General features: G+C 42.0%; 1 protein-coding gene across 3 annotated transcripts in view; it reads right to left on the bottom strand.

The window, feature by feature from the left end:
* Positions 1 to 17,887: 17,887 nt before the first annotated feature.
* The window catches only part of scarb1.L (scavenger receptor class B member 1 L homeolog), a 54,031-nt gene continuing 51,702 nt past the window's right edge, over positions 17,888 to 20,216 (bottom strand). Inside the window, exon 12 of one of the 3 annotated variants that reach the window (XM_041567298.1) lies at positions 17,888 to 19,191. In XM_041567298.1, the coding sequence (XP_041423232.1) occupies positions 19,078 to 19,191 (114 nt within the window). In that variant the 3' untranslated portion in view covers positions 17,888 to 19,077. The remainder of the gene's footprint in view (positions 19,192 to 20,216) is intronic. The other 2 variants (XM_018262574.2, XM_018262581.2) reach the window with 2 other exon arrangements.

Genomic DNA, 20,216 nt, shown 5'->3' with positions numbered 1-20,216 from the left:
TGAGGCCGCTATGACGCATGTCTCGCAGAGGACTCTTTCACAGCGGGACAGCGTGTCTCAGCAAACACCGGTCACAGCGGAGGTGCTGGGCGCCCAGTTGGCACAACTGCATGAGAGACTCAAAGTCACGATCCGAGACTCTATAGCAGACGCCACGAAGGAGCTTTGGGACCGGATTCGGAATATAGATGACCGAACAGAGCATTTAGAGTATGCCATGGAGGACGTTACGCAACACATCTCCTATTTGGAGGACGACAATAAGTCTCTGCGGCAAGAAATTCAACACCTCCAATACCAGCAGGAGGATGCTGAGAATCGCGACCGGAGACAAAACCTCAGGATCCGAGGGATCCCGGAAGATGTTGGGCCGTCGAAACTGAGTGAGTACCTACTGGCCCTCTTTCAATTCCTGGTCCCCGACCTCCCGTTAGAGGATTGGCGTCTAGATCGGGCACACCGGGCCCTCACTAGCAGGCCCCAGCAGCCCCAGCAGTCTCGAGATGTCATTCTACGGCTACACTACTATACCTCCAAGGAAAAAGTTATTATGGCAACCCGAAACAGCCGAGACCTTTTATTCAAAACCGATACGCTGCAAATTTACAGCGATCTTTCGCCAACCACTCTAGCCAAACGTCGGGCCCTCAAACCGATAACTACGGTACTGCGGGATAATCATATACCATACAGATGGGGGTTCCCGTTTCGGCTAGTGGCGATGCATAATGGCTCTCAATTCGTCATCCGTGATCCTGCAGAGGGCCCAGGCCTGCTGCGGAGGTTGGGGTTGAAAAGGAGCAACGCATCGCAACAGCAGGCCGCAAGTCCCCGCTCGCCTACCCCGGACCGACAGCACCGTTCCCCAAGACGTCCTGCTTCTCCTGGGCTACTCCCTGGGTCCCCAGACCCGTCCTCTCCATCGCACCAGGTGGAGCCCCTGCTGAAAGAACCAACAGAGTCGTAACTATGCCTTTATTCACTTCCAGTTTTGCTACCAGCCCGGTGTTCGGGTAGTTCAGTGAGAGAGTGTTGCGGCTCTCACCCAGGCCGGTTTGTTGGCCCATGACCCCCCCACAGAAGGGCCAGTGTTCCCTTCACTTGGAGCAACGCAACATGGTTGATATAGCTCCACCATTCCTTTCCCCTATTGGGGTTCTACTTCTGTTGACTTTTTTCTGGTTTGATTTTTTATTTTTCTCAAGTCAAGTTCTATGCATTGTTTTTGATCCGAGCTCGGGGGCCTTATGTGTGTTGTCAAAGAGGGGATGTACCTTCTACAAGCGCTTTCCTCTCCAGGGCAATGGCTAAGATTGTTACTTTAAATGTGAAGGGGTTAAATAGTACTCTGAAAAGATATCTGCTTTTTCGGGAGGTTCGCAAACTTAAAGCTGATGTGTTAATGATCCAGGAGACCCATTTCCGCTTCTCGGACTCCCCAAGGTTACATTCTGTCCACTACCCAACGGCTTATTTAGCCTCAGCCCCGGTTCGAAAGGCGGGGGTGGCTATCCTCATTCACAAAAATTTCCCACTGCAAGTTACGAAAGCTCATGTGGATCCGAAGGGGAGATATGTAATATTGGAGGGTTCGCTTAACAACCGATCCGTTGTCTTGTCCTGCGTTTATGCCCCCAATAGGAAGCAGATATCTTTTCTGAATGCTACTTTTAAGAAACTATCTTTGTTACCTAATACATTGTTGATTGCTGGGGGTGACTATAACCTGGTTTTCTCTCCGAGAGCTGATCGTTCGGGGAGACCTGTGGGGGATGAGAGGGAGAGGTGTTCCAAGCAATTTAGGCAATTTATTCGTTCCCATTGCCTATACGATGCATGGCGTATTTGCCATCCCACCGAAAAGACCTTCACCTTTGCCTCACACCCCCACGGTTCCCAACAGCGCTTGGACTACTTTTTGCTTAACCATGAAGCCCTGATTTCTTTGCAAAGTTCTACCATTCATCCAATTACCTGGTCTGACCATGCCCCTGTCGAAATGACCCTAGATATTTTACCACTCCCACGGAAACCATTTCAATGGCGTCTTAATGAAACACTGCAAGCCCACTCATCGGTTAAAACTCAATTGTCCACAGGCCTTGTGGAATATTTTCAGAGGAATAAGGACTCGGTCCCATCCCCGTTCACAGTGTGGGAAGCCCATAAGGCATGGGTAAGGGGGGAATTGATTGCTATAGCATCTAACCTCAAAAAATCCGCGACTTTCCGTAGGTTACAAATAGTGCAGCAGCTTAAACTTGAGGAGAGCAGATATGGCCACTCACCTTCTATCTCTACGCTAGCGCGCATAACATCACTCAGAGCTCAACTCAAAGACATAGATGTCACACAGGCGGAAAAAGCCATCTCCTACACACGACAGCGCTTTTATGAGTATGGCAACAAAGCCCACACTCTGTTGGCCCGTAAGCTTCGGGACCAGAGGGCCCAAAAGGCCATACTAGCGATCCGCACTAAGCAAGGTACCCTAGTTCATACTAGGGATCAAATTCTTAAGACATTTCATAGCTACTACACTTCCCTGTACAATCTGCCGCCCTTGCCATTGAGAACAGCTCGGGACTTGGGGAAGCATATTCAGGACTTGCTGTCTCCCTCCACATTACCCACCCTCACCACGGAAGAAAATGATCACTTAAATGAACCCATTACCATGGAAGAGTTAGCGGAGACACTTAAATTGGCCCCAACGAAAAAGTCCCCTGGACCGGACGGTTTGACCTACCTCTATTACAAAACTTTTCAGGAATCTCTGGGTCCCCACTTGCTACAGGTTCTTAATAGAATCCTGACAGGCTCCAAACCACCACCATCTATGCTCTATTCCCACATCTCCCTTATCCTTAAGGAAGGTAAGGACCCCCAGTCCTGTAAAAGTTATCGTCCTATAGCATTGCTGAATGCGGATATAAAAATTTTTAGCAAAATTCTTGCGAACCGTTTAACGTTACTAATGCCCTCGCTCATCAACCAGGACCAGGTAGGGTTCATTATGGGCCGGCAGGCTGGAGATAATACTAGAAAGACTATTGACCTCATAGACTTAGCTAATTCGACCAAGACCCCTCTTCTGGTCCTGGGGCTAGACGATGAGAAGGCCTTCGACCGCCTCAACTGGGCATTTATGAACACAGTTCTAGACAAGATGGGATTTGGGGGTCCTTTCCGAAACGCTGTGTCTGCCTTGTATTCTTGCCCTTCGGCTGCGGTTAGGATAGAGGGCTACCTGTCTTCTTCCATTACGATCACCAATGGGACCAGACAGGGGTGCCCCCTCTCACCCCTGATGTATGCATTGTCGATAGAGCCCCTAGCTGTCGCTATTCGGAACTCCCCTAATGTTATGGGTCTCACTCGTAGGGGTACAACCCACAAAATTTCGCTGTTTGCCGATGATGTACTCCTAACTCTTACTCGACCACTGACATCTCTCCCTAATTTCCACGCTATCTTAGACACGTACAGTAGACTTTCCAACCATAAAGTCAACCAGGACAAGTCGGAGGCCCTCCCCATAAATATCCCCCACCCGCAACTCAAGGTCCTGAAATTAAATTTCAACTACAATTGGAAAACTGATTATATCAAATATCTGGGGATCCGCTTGACCCCTAGCTATGCTGCCCTATACAAGGAAAATTACACCCCACTTTTTGCTAAGATCTGCGAAGATCTTGAAAAATGGACCTCCCACTCGCTATCCTGGCTGGGCAGGATTGCCACAGTAAAAATGGTGACCCTTCCCAGACTGCTTTATCATTTCGAGACCCTACCTGTCCGAGTCCCATTTACAATTATGAGACAGATCCAGGCTACACTAGTTAAATTCATATGGGCGGCTAAATCCCACAGAATCTCTAAGAGGGTACTTACATCCCCGAGGGAGTGGGGGGGCCTGGGGGCTCCAGATATTACTAGGTACTATCTGGCTGCACACCTGAGACAGGCAGTGGCATGGTCGGCCAGGACACACTGTGGGAAATGGGTGTCTTTGGAAAATGATACTGTTTCTCCTTTTGCCATCTCCTCCTTTTTATGGGATCCGAAAAAATTGCTGAAACTCAAGGACTGTGTACTGAACTCAGTGAAATTGACTGTGTCACTGTGGAACTATGCTAAGGTACAGTTCAGTATATCCCCAGAACCATACAGGCTAAGCCCCCTCTGGGGCAACCCTTACTTTCCTCCTGGCCTCAAGGACTCTTTCGCACAGCCCTGGAGACAAGCCGGCCTACTGCAGCTTAAAGATCTTTATCATCCACTTACTCGTAAACTGTATTCATTTCAGGAGCTTCAAGCCAAGTACGAGCTCAATAACTCGTTGTTCTATCAGTTCATTCAAATCAAGCATTTTGCCCTGGCAGTGGTGGGCTCTCAGGCCCCTTCAGTACTCAGCCCTATGGAAACGATTATGGCAACTAGGGGATCCAGAAGGGGGCTTATATCTGACATCTATGGGGTACTTAACACCTACACTGAGCCCTCTTTCGTGAAACATAGATATATGTTGGCCTGGGAACAGGCGCTAGGGGAAGAGATACCCCTCCCGCAATGGTCTCGGATTTGGGAGAACCTCAAAAGGGCTTCGATATGTGTGACCCACAAAGAAACAAATTATAAGATTTTAATGCAATGGTATTTGACGCCGGCCAAGCTCCACTCATTGTACCCGTCAGTGTCCTCAGAGTGCTGGAGGCAATGTGGTGATGTGGGGACTCTCTACCATGTTTTTTGGACGTGTCCTCTCCTGGCACATTATTGGCAGGAGGTGCGGGACATGTTGGCCTCACTGTTTGGGACTGCTGTACAGCGACACCCACTCACTTTTCTGCTCGGGTCTCCACTCCCAGGGCTTAAGAAGCATAACCAAAGGCTAGCCCAGGGGTGCCCAAACTTTTTGCAACAAGGGCCAGATTTGGTGAGGTGAAAATGTGTGGGGGCCGACCATTCAGCCTGACATTCCTTGAACCATTAAATTACAGGAATCGAGTAATCGTAGCAGTAATATTTGGGCATATTAGTGAAATAATCTGCCACTTGGTCTATACTGCTGTCTGTGTGCTGTAGGTGTTAGCAATAGACACGTACTGGAACATAGTGATGCCATACTTCTTTAGTTTACTGTACTGGTACGTCAGTACGTCTATTGACACCTTCAGCCCTAAAGAAGTATGTGAGAGTGGGTTATCACTATGTGCCAGTACGTGTCTATTGCTAACACCTTCAGCACATAGGTAGCAGTGGCATATCGTTTCACTAATGTGCCTTAATATTACTGCTATGGGATTTCTGATCACACTGTGCTGGGGGGCTTCATTATTATTAATTTCAAGATGGAGGCTGAGGGCCGGTGTAAATTTGAAAAAGGGCCGCAATTGGCCCCCGGGCCACACTTTGGACATGCCTGGGCTAGCCACTTTGATTTTGACGGCTTCTAGACGGGTCATAGCTCGCAACTGGAAGAAGCCACAGCCCCCCTCAGTGACTGAGCTAAACACAGCTATTCAGGACATACGACGAATGGAATACATGGCTGCCTTACACACTTCTCGTTTACCGAGATACGAGAAAGTTTGGTCTCCTTGGGTCGCTTTACACCCCCCGACACCATGCTAACTTACTCCCAGACTGGGATCCTCATATTTCCTTGATTTCCCCCGAGCTCGGACAGTTTTGATGCTTTAGTGTTGTTTCCTTTTTTTTTTTTTTTTTTTTTCTTTTTCTCCCTTTCTTTTCTTTTTCCCTCCCTACCCTTCCCCTTCTTCTGTCTGCTCTTTTTGTTCCCTTTTTTCTTTCTGTTTACATTTATGGAACGCTGATATTGTAAGCAATAAATCGGAAGGGCTTTCCCTTCATTGGGTATAGGTAAACCTGGGAAGCGTATGACTTCTCTTTTCTATTGTAGATGCCATGCTCTTCCCCTTCTTTCATTTTTTTGTACAATGCGTAATATGTGCTGATCTGAGGTTTGTGATAACATTGTGCAGATTTTGTTACGTCGTGACTGTAAACTTTATGTTAAATAAAGAGTTAAAAAAAAAAAAAAATTGGGGCCCCAAAAAAAATATTTTAAAAAAAAAAAACATTGGCGACAGGGCCCCCCTTACAAGTTAAAAAAAATTAGGGCCCCAAAAATTGTTTTTAAAAAAACATTGGTGCCAGGGCCCCCATTACAAGTTAAAAAGAATATTAAAATAATACATTGGTGGCCAGGGGATTTAAAAAAAAAAAAACAACACCACAAATTGGTGTTCAGTAGACTTGAACTCATGGCTTCAGAACTTCAACTTCGCCTCCTTTCATGACTTTGGGTCTTTTCGCAGCTTCAGGACTTCAATTTCAGCTGTTTTTGTGACTTCGGGTCTTTTTGCCGCTTTGGGACTTCGGCTTTGGCTATTTTCGTGGCATTGGGTCTTTTCGCTGCTTTGGGAGTTCGGCTGTTCGGCTTTTTGGCACCTCCACATTTTAGGCTCTTCGGCTGTTCGGGGTGGCCTCAAATCTTCGGCTCTGGGAAGGGGGGCCCGGCTCTTTCTAAACTGCAGCACTTCCGGGCCCCCCTTCATGCCCGGGCCCGGGACACTTATCAGTGGTTAAGATCAGAAGCAGGGAAAGTGCTGAGGAACAAGAAACCACTATGAGGTCACTTGGGCTGGAGATAGCATCAGCAATACTGGTTGTACTAACCCTTAAGAGGTAAATTATCCAAAATATTGGATGTTGAAGTAACATCTGGTCTGCTTTTATTTCCAAGCTGGTTGATATGTGCGCTAGAAAACAATCAGGGATTTGCCTGAGCGAGATTTATCTAAGGTGATATTGCACCACGCTGGGAGTTGCAAGGAGTTGCCCATTAACTTAGCCAGTTTTTATTTTTACACTGAGGGGTCTGGGTTTTCCTTTAAAAAATAAAAATAAAAGTGGTGTAAAGGTCCTTCTATCTATAGCTCACTGAAAATCGACAGCCTCTCCCCAATGTCAGCTTGACCACCCTCTGTATTACACTGACACTAGTGAGATACTTTGTGAGTTTGCCAGGACTGTGAGCTACACAGCAACTTGCTTATCTGATACTCAGGTTCATGAAGCCACTGAACCATAATAAAAAGGACATCTTTGGACACCAGTTTACCTTTATTATACATAGGGAAGTGGAAAGGAATAGCTGATTACTATACAGTTATGGTCCATGCTTAGTATGCAGCTGAACCAGGGAAGTCATCTAGCTCAAATAGGCATTATTTCCGTAATTTTTGTTGCACACCAGTGAACTAGTTCAACTTGACCATGGACCACCCAGCTCAACTGACTGGGAAAATCCCTTCTACAGATACATCATGCCTATTCTGGGTAGGAAGGCTTCCCAATTAGACTTTGTTACAGGGATTTAGTCCAGATGCAGAAACCTCAATCCACACATTATCAGGGTGTAGAATCATATGAGGTCTTCAAGATAAGACAAAAAGATCCCACTTTTATGGGTCATAATATACAGTAAGTGAAGTATTCATCTCCAGTACAATTACTGAACTGAAGGTAAAGACCGGTTGGTTTCAAAATAGATTTGTGAAAGTAAATAATGAAATATCTATAGATAAATTGTTAGAAATGAGTAGAGAAGATGTAAATATATATAAAGTGAAGGTTTCTATGTAAACAGGCAATGATAGCAATGAAAATACATAAATAGGAGAAATCATAACTGAGAGAAGCGACTCTATTATTATTATTTAGGAGAATGGCAGACTGTTGCCACATGAATTCAAAGAGACTCAAGGGGGCTCATTGCACCTGGGCAGTAACCAATGGTAACCACCCAAATGTTTGCTTCCATTGCTCTACTTGGCGCTGGCTGCAAAAATGAATCAGTTATTGGTTGCTATGGGTTACCACCCAGGTGCAAATTTGCCCAGTTTGATAAATGAGACCCAATGTATGTATAATCCTACATAAAAAACATTGCTTCTTAGCAAAAGCATAGGAATTCCTTATAGAGATGCACCGAATTCAGGATTCAGTTTGGGATTCGGCAGAATCCTTATGCCTAGCTGAACCACACCTGAATTTGCATATGTAAAGTAGGGGTGGGAAGGGAAATCAAACTACTTTTTGTCACAAAACAAGGAAGTACATTTTTTTTTCCACTTTTTCCTTTCCTGCCCCTAATTTGAATATGCATATTAGGATTTGGTTCACAAAGCATTTGGGGATATGGCCAAATCTTTCATGAAGTATTCGGGGATTCAGCCAAATCCCAAATTGTGGATTCTTTGCATCTCTAGTTACTTATTCAGGAATGCTGGAGCCTTTATGTATGTTTACTTCCTGTCAAGTCTAAAGAACATTGCATTGTCAGTGTTTTAGTGGTCAGCAAGCATTATATCAGACGTGGCCACAGCTTTGCCACCAAAACAGCAGAACTGCTCTTCCACCAATTGCTAATACATAAAAAAATTAATAAAGAAATATTATTTTAATATTAAATATAATATTAAAATAAATATTATGTTAATACTAATAAAGAAATATATGAATAATAACTGTACAAAATCAGACATGACAGATACCACAAAGAGTGTAATTGCCAAGGAAGCAGATCTGGCGGCTGCTGGGGGACCGGGAGGTATAGGAGGCCTAGTGGGGCACTGACTGATAAGCAGTTACAGTATATGTATGTAAGCCATGTGCTACTGCCTGGAACAGGTAAGTGAAGAACACAGTTATGAAAATCATATGTCTATATATGGATGCACATCTACTGCAATACCATTTTCTGCCACCAAATGGCAATGCTTTTCTATCTGATACACTACACAAAGAGAAAGTTCATACAGTATATGGAGTGCTTTCCATTACCGGATCACTAGGTAACACAGAAGTTGGACAGCACTGATTTAAGGCATAGTTACTGCCTTAAATGAGTGAGGCTGCCCCCCAGTATGGGATAATGAATAGGACAATACAGGTTGTGGCAAGTCTGAAGATTGCTACAGTGACATGTAGAGCATATCTTCAATTGTTGTGGAACAAGCAATGGTTTGATCCCACAGAAAATCTGCAAGCTCTTGGTGCACTTCATTGAAAATAACAGGTAGGCTTCACTTGCGCCTGGGTATAAGAATGCACGTGATTTAGCCTCAGCTACAGTCACACTGTCAAGAGGAAAGTCCCAGTATTTCCCAATGCAGAGGATCTAATGGATCCTTATCTGACAGAACCCTTTGCATATTTTCAGGAATGCTTTTGTTCCACCAGGTATTTCTAGCCAGATAATGAATAATCACTATAAAAATTACCTGACTATCAAGTTACCTCTCAATCAGTGGATTTTCCATAACAGGTGAAATATAGGCTGCTTTCCTGAAATGTGGTTGGGATTAGGTTCAGGGTGTTTATTAAGATAATGTTCTGTATATTCATCGAATACTATACCAAGCAGAGGGACTGTTATGATGATATGTACATCTAAAGATGCCCATACACTGCCAGATCCGTATCTGGGCCTAATTTGCCCACCCACGTGCAAGGTCAAATCAGGGTGATCCAATTGCCAGCCCTGGTGCCAATGATCGGATCATGCATTTAGGGCTGCTAGACAAGGACCGCATCAATGTGCTGATGGAGTCCAGGTTTGGCTTGATTTATAAGCTACTTAATTGATATGTGACCAATTTTGAGCCAGATATCAGTTCTGTCCGGCAGCTTTTAATGGCCCATTATAATTAACCTTGTTTTTAGCAAGGGGTAGCTCAACCAAATTTTGATACACAAAGGGGAGCTTGAAATAAAATAACATCCATAACTTTTGTCCTTTTAATGCCAGAAACATATGAAAGTCACATTTTTCATAGCTAATTAGAATTTCATGTACATGTGTGCTGTAAATAACTCTGATTTCTATGCATTTCATCAAAGGTTTCCATCATAATAAAGATCATCATATGACCCTGTTTATATCAACCCTGCTTTAATCTGCCTAGCTCCTTTTTTTTCATAGGCCAATTAAACTATTGTGAAAGAGAGATATGGTCTTATCAGTAAAGAGATATCTGTGCCAATGTGCTGTGGAAAATTAGCATGACGTTGCCATTTTTTTATCTGGAGAAGCCAATCCCTTAGGTTGTCTCTTGTAACATAGTAACATAGTAACATAGTAACATAGTAAGTAAGGTTGAAAAAAGACACATGTCCATCGAGTTCAACCTTTTTTTTTTTTTTTTTTTATTAACTACCTATCTGCCAGTTGATCCAGAGGAAGGCAAAAAACCCATCTGAAGCCTCTCCAATTTGCTTTAGAGGGGGAAAAATTCCTTCCTGACTCCAAAATGGCAATCGGACTAGTCCCTGGATCAACTTGGACTATGAGCTATTTCCCATAACCCTGTATTCCCGCACTTGCTAAAAAGCCATCCAACCCCTTCTTAAAGCTATCTAATGTATCAGCCAGTACAACTGATTCAGGGAGAGAATTCCACATCTTCACAGCTCTCACTGTAAAAAACCCCTTCCGAATATTTAGGCGGAACCTCTTTTCTTCTAATCGGAATGGGTGACCTTGTGCCTGCAATCTTATCTTAGCATCAATACAACACTACAGGCCCCAGTGCTAACCTTAGGAAACTTTTATTTAGTATACATTGTGATTATTCAAATGTATTTTGAGTGCATTCACTACTTTCTATTGATTTAGAAAAATACTAACATAAATGACAAGTTCTTCTTTATTAAGTGTAAACAGTAATGATGTGTGATACCTGATGTCTTCCAATATAATCCTCATATCATATTTTGCAACAGGGGGTACTTTATTTATTATAATACATATAATACAGTTTGAGTGAGTCATGTTACAGAAATGATATCACTAACTCCGATGACATCACTAAGTGACGTTTATAAGGATATAATTTACATATTTCACCAGAGGAAAGACCCATGTGGTCCGAAACATGTAGTGCTATGCATCTCTAATAAACTGAAACACTAATTCATTACTTTGCTCTCCAGTGGATTTTCCTGTGTATATAATTTACAAGATATTCATGGCTCGTGTGTGTATATACACAAAGAAACTCTGGAACATGAAACATTTGGTCACCCCTAGTAAGTCAGTATTAAGTAGTTCCCCCTTTGGTACAGATTTGAAAACAGTATCTTTACATTTTTTTCAAAAGGAAATCACAGAAATGGAAAAAGTAGAAATTGCAAGATAAAATTCCCTGTAATAATGTAGAACCTTAGAGGCTAAATCTCCAACAAAAATGGAAAATAAAAGATAAAGCACCTACAAGATAAAGATAAGGCACCTACAAGGAACCACTCAGGCCAATAGTAAGAATAACATTTACTGTTATTATTGACAACATTCTTAAAACAGTGTGATTTTGTAGGATGTTTTGGATTGACAGATCCAATGAGTCGGATGTAGCTTCATGAGCCAAAATATATTGGGAACTGATAGAAAATATCTGATGTGGAAACTACACTGAAGTGTTACCGTTCGACATGACATGACTAAACCTGATAAGAGAAAATCTGATGGTGTCTGGAAGACTTTTTTGTTCTCATTGAAATACATTGATAGATAGATTCAAAAATAAATGTCACACAAAGAAATCTTTGGATCCCATGGGTGGTCTGAGGGCCATTAAAATCCCTTGGAGGTGTAAGGACTCACTTGGTGGTATAGTGGGCAGCGGGGTCCACTTCCGCTCCTTTGGCGTGGACGCCTGCTGCTCCTTTCTCTTCTCTGTCCGGTTCCCATACGGCACATGCCGGCGCACTTCCAGGTTTATGAGCCGGTGTGATTACGTCATCACGTATTGGCGCGAGATTCAAATAGTATAAAATGGCAATTCAGTGTTCTGCAAGCTGCCCGTTGTTAGGTTCTATTTGTAAAGTTCCTAGGTGCCTTGCCTTTGTGTATTCTATCTATTACTGGTTTGACCTTTGCTTTGCCTGTGACTATTCGGATCCTCTCCAATCCTGACCTTTGCCTGCCTGATTACTCCCACCTCTCCGATCCTGATCCTAGCCTGCTTGTGACTACTCTGACCTCTCCAATCCGACCTTTGCCTGTCCACTGACTATTCTACGTTCTCCTATCCTGATTCTGGCCTGTCTGACTATTCTCTTGTGCTGGTCCGGCCTGCCTGTTCCTGGTGGTGTTCTTCCAGTATCCTGGTGAGACGATCGTGCCCCTTGCTCGTCCAGAACCGTTAGCTTTGCTCCTCTCTCAAACAAGACCTGGCGGCATCCGATCAGCCGAGGGCTCCTCCCGAGGTGAAAGGCGGCATTAGAGGCAGAAGTGAGAGCCGAGACCAGGGAGCTTAGGATATAGGGTGCTGAATGTGACAGGAGGGCTACCTGCGGCCTACAGGACAGCTCTAGATAGTGGCCCAGGCTGCCAGTTACATTGTTAAAAGGCAAGGAAAATAGATATCTTTCTCATGTTGGGTTTACAACATTTACCTTGGTGCTGGCTATGTTTCACTCATTCATTACACCAGTTTTTTCCATTAAGACATGAGATGTATTTTATTAGGATCAATGGTGCGTGTGGTGATACAGAGAGCTTTAGGTGATTAGGAAGCCACAAACATGCTGGATGAAGGATGAAGATAGGGATTCTTTGTCCCACCCACACGTCTATGATTGGATGGGGAGAAATGTCTGAAGTTTAAAATAGTATATTGAAATATTCTTTATGTGGACAAACATGCAAGGGCTGCTGTGTCAATGGGTTAATCCTAGCTCTATGAAAGCAAATAGTAGTACTGCGCACTGTTTCCAGGAATGAACAACGGTCTTGTTATCTTATTTAACTGAAGTGGGGAGGTTTCTCCCTTCACTCCCAACCCTGTCTATTTAAGGACCACAGTTGTAGAAGTAAATTCCACTTAAATTCTGCATATCAAATAAAGAGCTAAGCACACATGAAGGCAAGTGTACGTCTGCAAGTGTAGTGAGCAAACAGCAATTTTGAGCTCAATCACCATGTTTTTCCCTGCAATCCCAGAATTCCAGTGTCACAAAGGGGCAATTCTCTTGTTGCAATTGTGCTGCGTCTACTGCAATTGTGTCTTGTTAACCAATATAAATGAAACTGCAGGTGTATTTCCAAGAAAATTAGGCACAGTTGCATTAAATATTTTAAAAAGTGTGTGCAGCGTAGTTTCTAGTATTTGCTGGCATCATTTCCGGTGTTTACCGTGTGAGCGACATGTGCAGCCTATTCGATCAAATCCTGAATCCTGTGAGAAAGATTCAGCTGAATAGCAAACCAAATCCGAAGGGATCAAAGAGCAGTGCAGTTAGATTTTTTTTTACTTCAGTTTGATTTAGAAACACTGGGGATGTGCAGGAAATATACGTTTTTTTTAAACTTCCCGTGTGCCAATCCCCATTACTCCGGTCCCGATGATGAAAATTTGCATGAATAAAGGGGAGAAGAAGGGGGCGACGAACAGCAGAGGGCCTAGGGGCACATGCTATGTAAATCTGGCTCTGCTCTACTTTAAGAACTGATAAAACAAAGGGTGATTTTCAGCCCATTAAATAAATGAAAAAATTTAAAAACTTTCCTGTGCCTCCTTCAAAAATATTCCAGGGATTTAAAGGTATCACCAGGCACTACATTACCTAAGAGAGGGGCAGTACCCAAAACAATATTTTCATTCTGTCCTGTTTTCTGCGGGACAGTTCCGATTTTGACAGCTCAGGCAGCAGTCCCGTGTTTCCTACTGAAATGTCCTGACTTTCTCTTTGATCGCCTACACTGACTCGAGAAAAATTAAGTTTCTGAAACTTAATTAAAAAATGAGACTTTTTGGTAGAGAGCCCAGAACAGTTTGCAGCTGCACTTAGATACTTTTGTAACAATTTAAGATAAGTAAAGATACAATTTTAAGATAAGCAGGGCTCTTGGGAGAGTGTTAATTAAGGTGTGTGGTCATAAAATGAGCGTGGCCAAAAAAAATTCAGCAGCAGCGGGACACAGTTTTTTTTTCCTCTTCATTTTTCAAATGTTGGAAGATTTGTTTTTGAGAACAGAGTAAAGTTATTTTAAATACTGCACAGCATTGGTTGTGTGTGTGGTAAGGTACTGGTCTGATGATGATTAATGTTATTAAAGTGTACATGTCTCCACAGCTGTGGTACCTTTTATCCTGATTTTTAATCAATGACATTAAAACCTTTTCAGTCGTTGTTGTATAATTCACAATAGAAAAGTCCTGCTGCTCCAGTTTTGGCTGAAAATCTTTCTGCACAGAACAGCATTTGTATGTTATATAATAACATGTATGTTATATAATGGCATGTTCCGATACAGAGGGGGAACAGTATGTCTCATAAAGACGAACCCATTTTATGCGGTGTTGTATCTTGAATATCTACATTATATTCATTTGTGTTAACATGTTTTCAGAAAACAACTGTGCAGGGCAGTGTGGCGCTCCAGGATTGAAACCCCTATAACATCACAGCTGCACATCGGTCAGTCCCATTCAACTCACTTACTAGAGAATGTAGAACAATATGATCACAGACTCTCTCAGCGTTTATAGAGCAGGAAACAAGTGTTAGAGTATGGACGTCAGAAAACGTCCTGCTGCTTTGTGTGTGTTTTTTAAGGAACAGTAATGCCAAAAGGTGTTTATAAGTAATTATAATATAATGTACTGTTTTTTCATTTTTTTTTCTCCAGAAAACCACAGTTACTGCTCATGTCAGCATTTGATCCAGGCATAGCATCCTGTACTCAGGCCAGAAGGGGCCCAAACCCAAACATTTAAAGAGCCTGGGTTAATTAACCCTTGATGTTCGACCCTAAGTAAATGTGCCCCTAGGTGTTATTTTTTTTATTATTTGTGGTTTCTGAGTCATTTACCCTTTTTTACTCCAGTTTGCAATTTCAGCAATCTGGTTGCTAGAATCCAAATGACCCTAGCAACCATGCACTAATTTGAATAAGAGACTGGAATATAAATAGGAGAAGGTCTGGATAGAAAGAGGAGTAATAACCATACATTTGTTGCCTTACAGAGCATTTGTTGTTAGCCGAGTCAGTGACCCCTATTTGAAAGCTGGAAAAGACGCCTCTTTAGCCCAGCACCCTTCTTCCTTATGGAAAGAGGCTCCATCAACTGAGCATTTTATTCCATCAAGTTTACTTATCCCTGAAATCACCAACATATGCAATTATTTGTACCCCAAAACTGTGTATTATGTACAGATGTGATGCTCTTTACATTTTCTTACACGGTTTCAACAAATCAACCAGTAAGTGTATCTTTTTTCCTAACCTTCCAGTTATTTATTTTGGGTGGAAACAAGGAAGAATATATCATTTGTGTTTCCATTTAGGGTTATTAGATATTTAATTGATGATGTTGCTACCTTCTGAGTGCTTTATTGGGGTAAGGGACATATTTAAAAGATTAAAAAAAGACCAGTGTTATACATAATGAGGATGCGATCTGGGAGCCTCTAGGCTAGGGGGTGCAACAAAACAATGCCACTGTTGCAAATGATATAATGTAATTACATGTAAATTCAGTTATGGGACTCAATAATACAGCCATTCATTAAAAACTTGCCAGTATGGGCTGATTTTAATTCTGCTTATGACTGGCTAGAAAAATGCTGTGAACTGACTCTGTCCTGTCAAAATCTTTCCACCAATCTTAAAAAAGCCCACAGAGGAGTGGTAACTAAAACACTAAAATCCCAGGCCCTGAGGATTATGGATAACAAATCCCATACCTGTATACAATAATATGGTTTAGAACAGTGATCCCCAACCAGTAGCTCGTGAGCAACATGTTGCTCCCCAACCCCTTGGATGTTGCTCCCAGTGGCTTCAAAGCAGGTGTTTATTTTTGAATTCCAGACTTGTAGGAACCTTTTGGTTACATAAAAACAGTTGTATTGCCAAATAGAGCTTTCTGTAGGCTGCTAGTCCACATAGGGTCTACCAAATAGTCAATCATAGCCCTTCATTGGCATCCTCAGGAACTATTTTCATGTTGTGTTGCTCCCCAACCCTTCTTACATTTGAATGTGGCTCACGGGTGAAAAAGGTTGGGGATCCCTGGTTTAGAACATGGAAAACACAAATCCATAGTGAGGATCCCTTTAGAATAAAACAAGACAAGGAGAATTATTCCAAAGTCTTTACTTGAATATTTTGAACATTTGGTTGAATTGTGCTACTTTATAAAAACATTTTTGATGTATTCAAGATGTTTTCAAAAATAGAATTACAAAAATTTTTACAGCTGTTACAAAATATATATATATATATATATAGCACCTTTTACAGAATTGAAAAAGACATTGGATTATTAAAGTAGATTGCAGCATGGGGAAATACTGACATCAATATGAATTTCTGTGACACAGCAACCAAATAGATTAAACTACACGGACAATTTTGGCGCAATCCGACGCACTGCAACAAATCACACTGCGACGGAAATAAGGTAAGTGAATGCATTGTCAAATGAAGTCGCAGCATTGATCTGTCACGACACGACTGTCGGATGCAGACGCAGCGTGCAGCATTTGCATCTGACAGTCGTGCCGGATCAACGCTGTGAATTCATCCGACATTTCTATCTCTTACCTTATTTTGTTGCATGAGATCTATTGCATGCGTTTTGTCGCAGCGCATCGGATCGCGCCGAAAAAATCCGTGTAGTCCTACCCTAACTGACATGGGAGAGATGTTCTCTGGCTGGAAGTTCACCAATAAACTGCCAGTACAAAGAAACATGACAATCTCTAGTGAAAATGCAATAAATATTGCTGCCAGATGGCCTGGCATTTCACTACTGAAGCCACTGGGTAGTACACTGACAAAAACAACATTTCTGAATTTTAAACCATATTTACAGTAGAGGGTTTATACACAAGGAAAGAATTCCTGTATATAGGCTGAAGTCACAGTAGCAATCCAGCTTGAATGGTACATAATCACCACCAAAATGGAGAATTTAACAGTTCAGAACAAGCCATAGGGGGTAATTATTTTGCTGAATTATGCCTTAAAGTGGCCACAACCTGGCTGATACTCATTGGCAGCGCAGGCTATACAGACGCCTATAGTATGGCTGCCTTTTTACTGTTCACTCAGGCTCACTGAAACAAAATCAGATAGTGAATAGGAGCTATCCGCAGTACAGTACTAGTATTTTCTTGGTGAGTGAATGTGAGTGGCCAGTTATACACAGCACTACCTACCCATGGTGCCACAACTGATTAAATCAATTCCATAGAATAAAGCCTGCCCTTTACTTGCAGAGGTGTGCCATATTAGACTGTATTAACTACCGTTTATAATTTATATATTTCCAGTTGTTATATACCATCAAATCATCCAAGGTTTCCTATACCTGAGTATATAATGTTAACTTTATGGTTGACTTTGCCACAGAAAAAAAGGCAAACTATACAGCACCTATATAGCTACAACATAAGTACATTTCTGTGTATGTCTAACTAAGTATTACCGCTTAACTAAAGCCTAGCCAATAAACACAAAATATTGAACAATAACTTTACACTCACAATAGAACATGAATAACATGCATCAGAGTACCAGACAGGACCTAAATCTGCAATCCAACAAGCAAGCAGTGAGTCGACCAAATGTGCATTTTAAACTGTGCCCCCAATAATTCCCCTAAACACTGCCTTACTTCTGTAGCACTGCCTGCCATTCATCTGCATGATATACCAGGTACAGGCTTAGATTCGTAGGATGATTTGAAGGTATACAACAAATGATTATGGAACTGTGATATTTAAAATTCAATGAAACTGTCCCCTGTGTAATGTTTTTCTGATTAATTTGCAATCATTAAATAAGGCGCTTTTTTGTGTGCCCTGAACTTGCTGAGCTCTCGTTTATACTGTATCTCCACACATAAGATTTACATTAGTATAGTGCCAAAAATTGCCATCTCTGGGTTTGATGACTTTGGTATTGTATTTAGGGTTACATTTACAAGGTATTGACACATTATAGGATTCATAAATATATGTTCAGTCTATTAGTCGTTTAGGCTACCAGCAGAATGTGATAAGTCTTAACTACAACACTTGTAATATGTTATGTGCAGCTGCAGTTGATACAACTACAAATTCACTTTGGTTACGGTCACCCTCGAACTAATAACCGGATCAGAACCGTCACTGGGTAATACAGTGATAAGACAACTGCTTTGGCTTTAGACAGACAGACATTGGTTGTTTAACCCACACAGCTCAGAAAGAGGAGGCAACAGAATTAGTGCTGCAGGCACTTTCCATTCTACATAGAACAAGCAAGGACATACCATAACACTGTCACTGAAACATCTCACTGAATTGCAACCCATCATACATACATTTAAACTGACACAAATAGCCTAGTTAAAGGCTTTTTTTTTTGCAACATAATAAGGCAGCTATACATTTATGATAATGGGAAGATACAAGCAAAGCAGATGGCAGCCCAATTGTCTTACCCATCCACATCCTATCCTGCACCTTCTCTGGAGTCGAGAGACTTAAGCTACTTGATGCAATAGGACTTTAACTCATTTGTGTAATTAAATAATTTGCTTTGTGGTAAAACTAGGTTTGAAGTGCTATTATATCCAAGAGTCAATTATTGCTGCTTAGAATTAGACTGGCAGCTAATACAATAATGACACAAATGTAACAATCAACTGAATCCTGATAGAAAACGGCTTTGATTTATGATTTCTTTAGTGATTAGATGATTCATAATTAAGTGGGTTGCTTAAATGCCACCATCACCATATTATAGTATTTGCCATGACTTTCTTCATGCTTCCCTTAGCCCACTTAGCACACAAGGCACAAAGATGGAGGTTAGCTGACAAAGCTCAAGCTGTTTTTTCCAAGATGAAGGGACTGACATTTCCATGAATGCTATCCCAGTGATCCGTAACTTGCAAGATAGCTTTGTAGTGATTAGATAAACTCCTAAACAATCCCTGTAGGGTGTTATCAATCCTCCGGGAAAGTTTAGAAAACAGTCAAATGTCAAGTTTGAGGTGGTGCGTAATCCTGATCCTGTAGAAGCTTTGAATCCTCAGAATATTCAGTTGCGTCATCAGTTCCACTTGTGTCATTAAGCACTTGCTCTTGCTTTCGACACTTTAAAAACAAAAGAAAACAAGGTTCATGAAACAGTAAATTAAAGAATAAGTAAAGCATGTTTTAAACCATAGCCTGCCTGTTAACACCACTCTCCCCCAACTGCTCCACCGCACTCCTGATACAGGCCCTGGTACCTTTACCTGAAATGCAGAGCTGCACAGTGTGGTTGGTGGGAGCCATGTATGGGTCACATCTTATCAAAAATTTCACTTCAGTGATCAGGGTGCAACAAGCACACAGTCATTTTGGCCCTGACTTTGATTTGCATACTTCTCTGGTCAGTGATCACATCAGTAGAAGCTCTGACAGGTTATAACGCCGACATCTCCTCTGAGTAACTCAGGGTGCAGGTAAAAAGAGGGGAGTCTTTCTGGGAGTCTGTGGGCTCAGCTGGCAAAGGGTGACTTTCACACGGGCCCTATGTTTTTAAACAGGCTTGACACATTGAAGGCCATATCATGTGGACTATTTTATCACACCATGTAATGTTAGTGCCTTTGATGCTATTATATGCACAAATAGCCTATGAGCAGATTTAAATAAAACTAAGCTCAACAGACCAACTTTGTTAAAATCTTTAAAGGAATTGTTCAGTATAAAAATGGTGTAAATAGATAGACTGTGCAAAATAAAAAAAAATGTTTCTAATATAGTTAGTTAGCCAAAAAATGTAATGTATAAAGACTGGATTGACTGGATGTCTCACATAATAGCCAAAACACTACTTCCTGCTTTGAAGCTCTCTTGGTTTCCACTGATTGGTTACCAGGCAGTAACAACCATAGACTTGAGGGGGTGGGGGCACGAGTCAAATATGTTTTCTTTTGAATCTGAGCTGCATGCGGAGGATCAATTGCAAACTCAATGAAAAGTTTGTCCCATGTGGCCCTCCTTCAAGTCGCTGACTAACTCACAGTTATAGAGCTGAAAAGCAGGAAGTAGGGTTCTGTTCTACATCCAGTCACTCCAGCCTTTATACATTACATTTTTAGCTAACTAACTATATTAGAAACATTTTTTTT

This window comes from Xenopus laevis, chromosome 1L (assembly GCF_017654675.1).
Source record: "Xenopus laevis strain J_2021 chromosome 1L, Xenopus_laevis_v10.1, whole genome shotgun sequence".
In the NCBI taxonomy this organism is placed as follows: domain Eukaryota; kingdom Metazoa; phylum Chordata; class Amphibia; order Anura; family Pipidae; genus Xenopus; species Xenopus laevis.
Note: the sequence above shows the minus strand (reverse complement) of the source record. Positions and strands in the feature narration are given on the sequence as shown.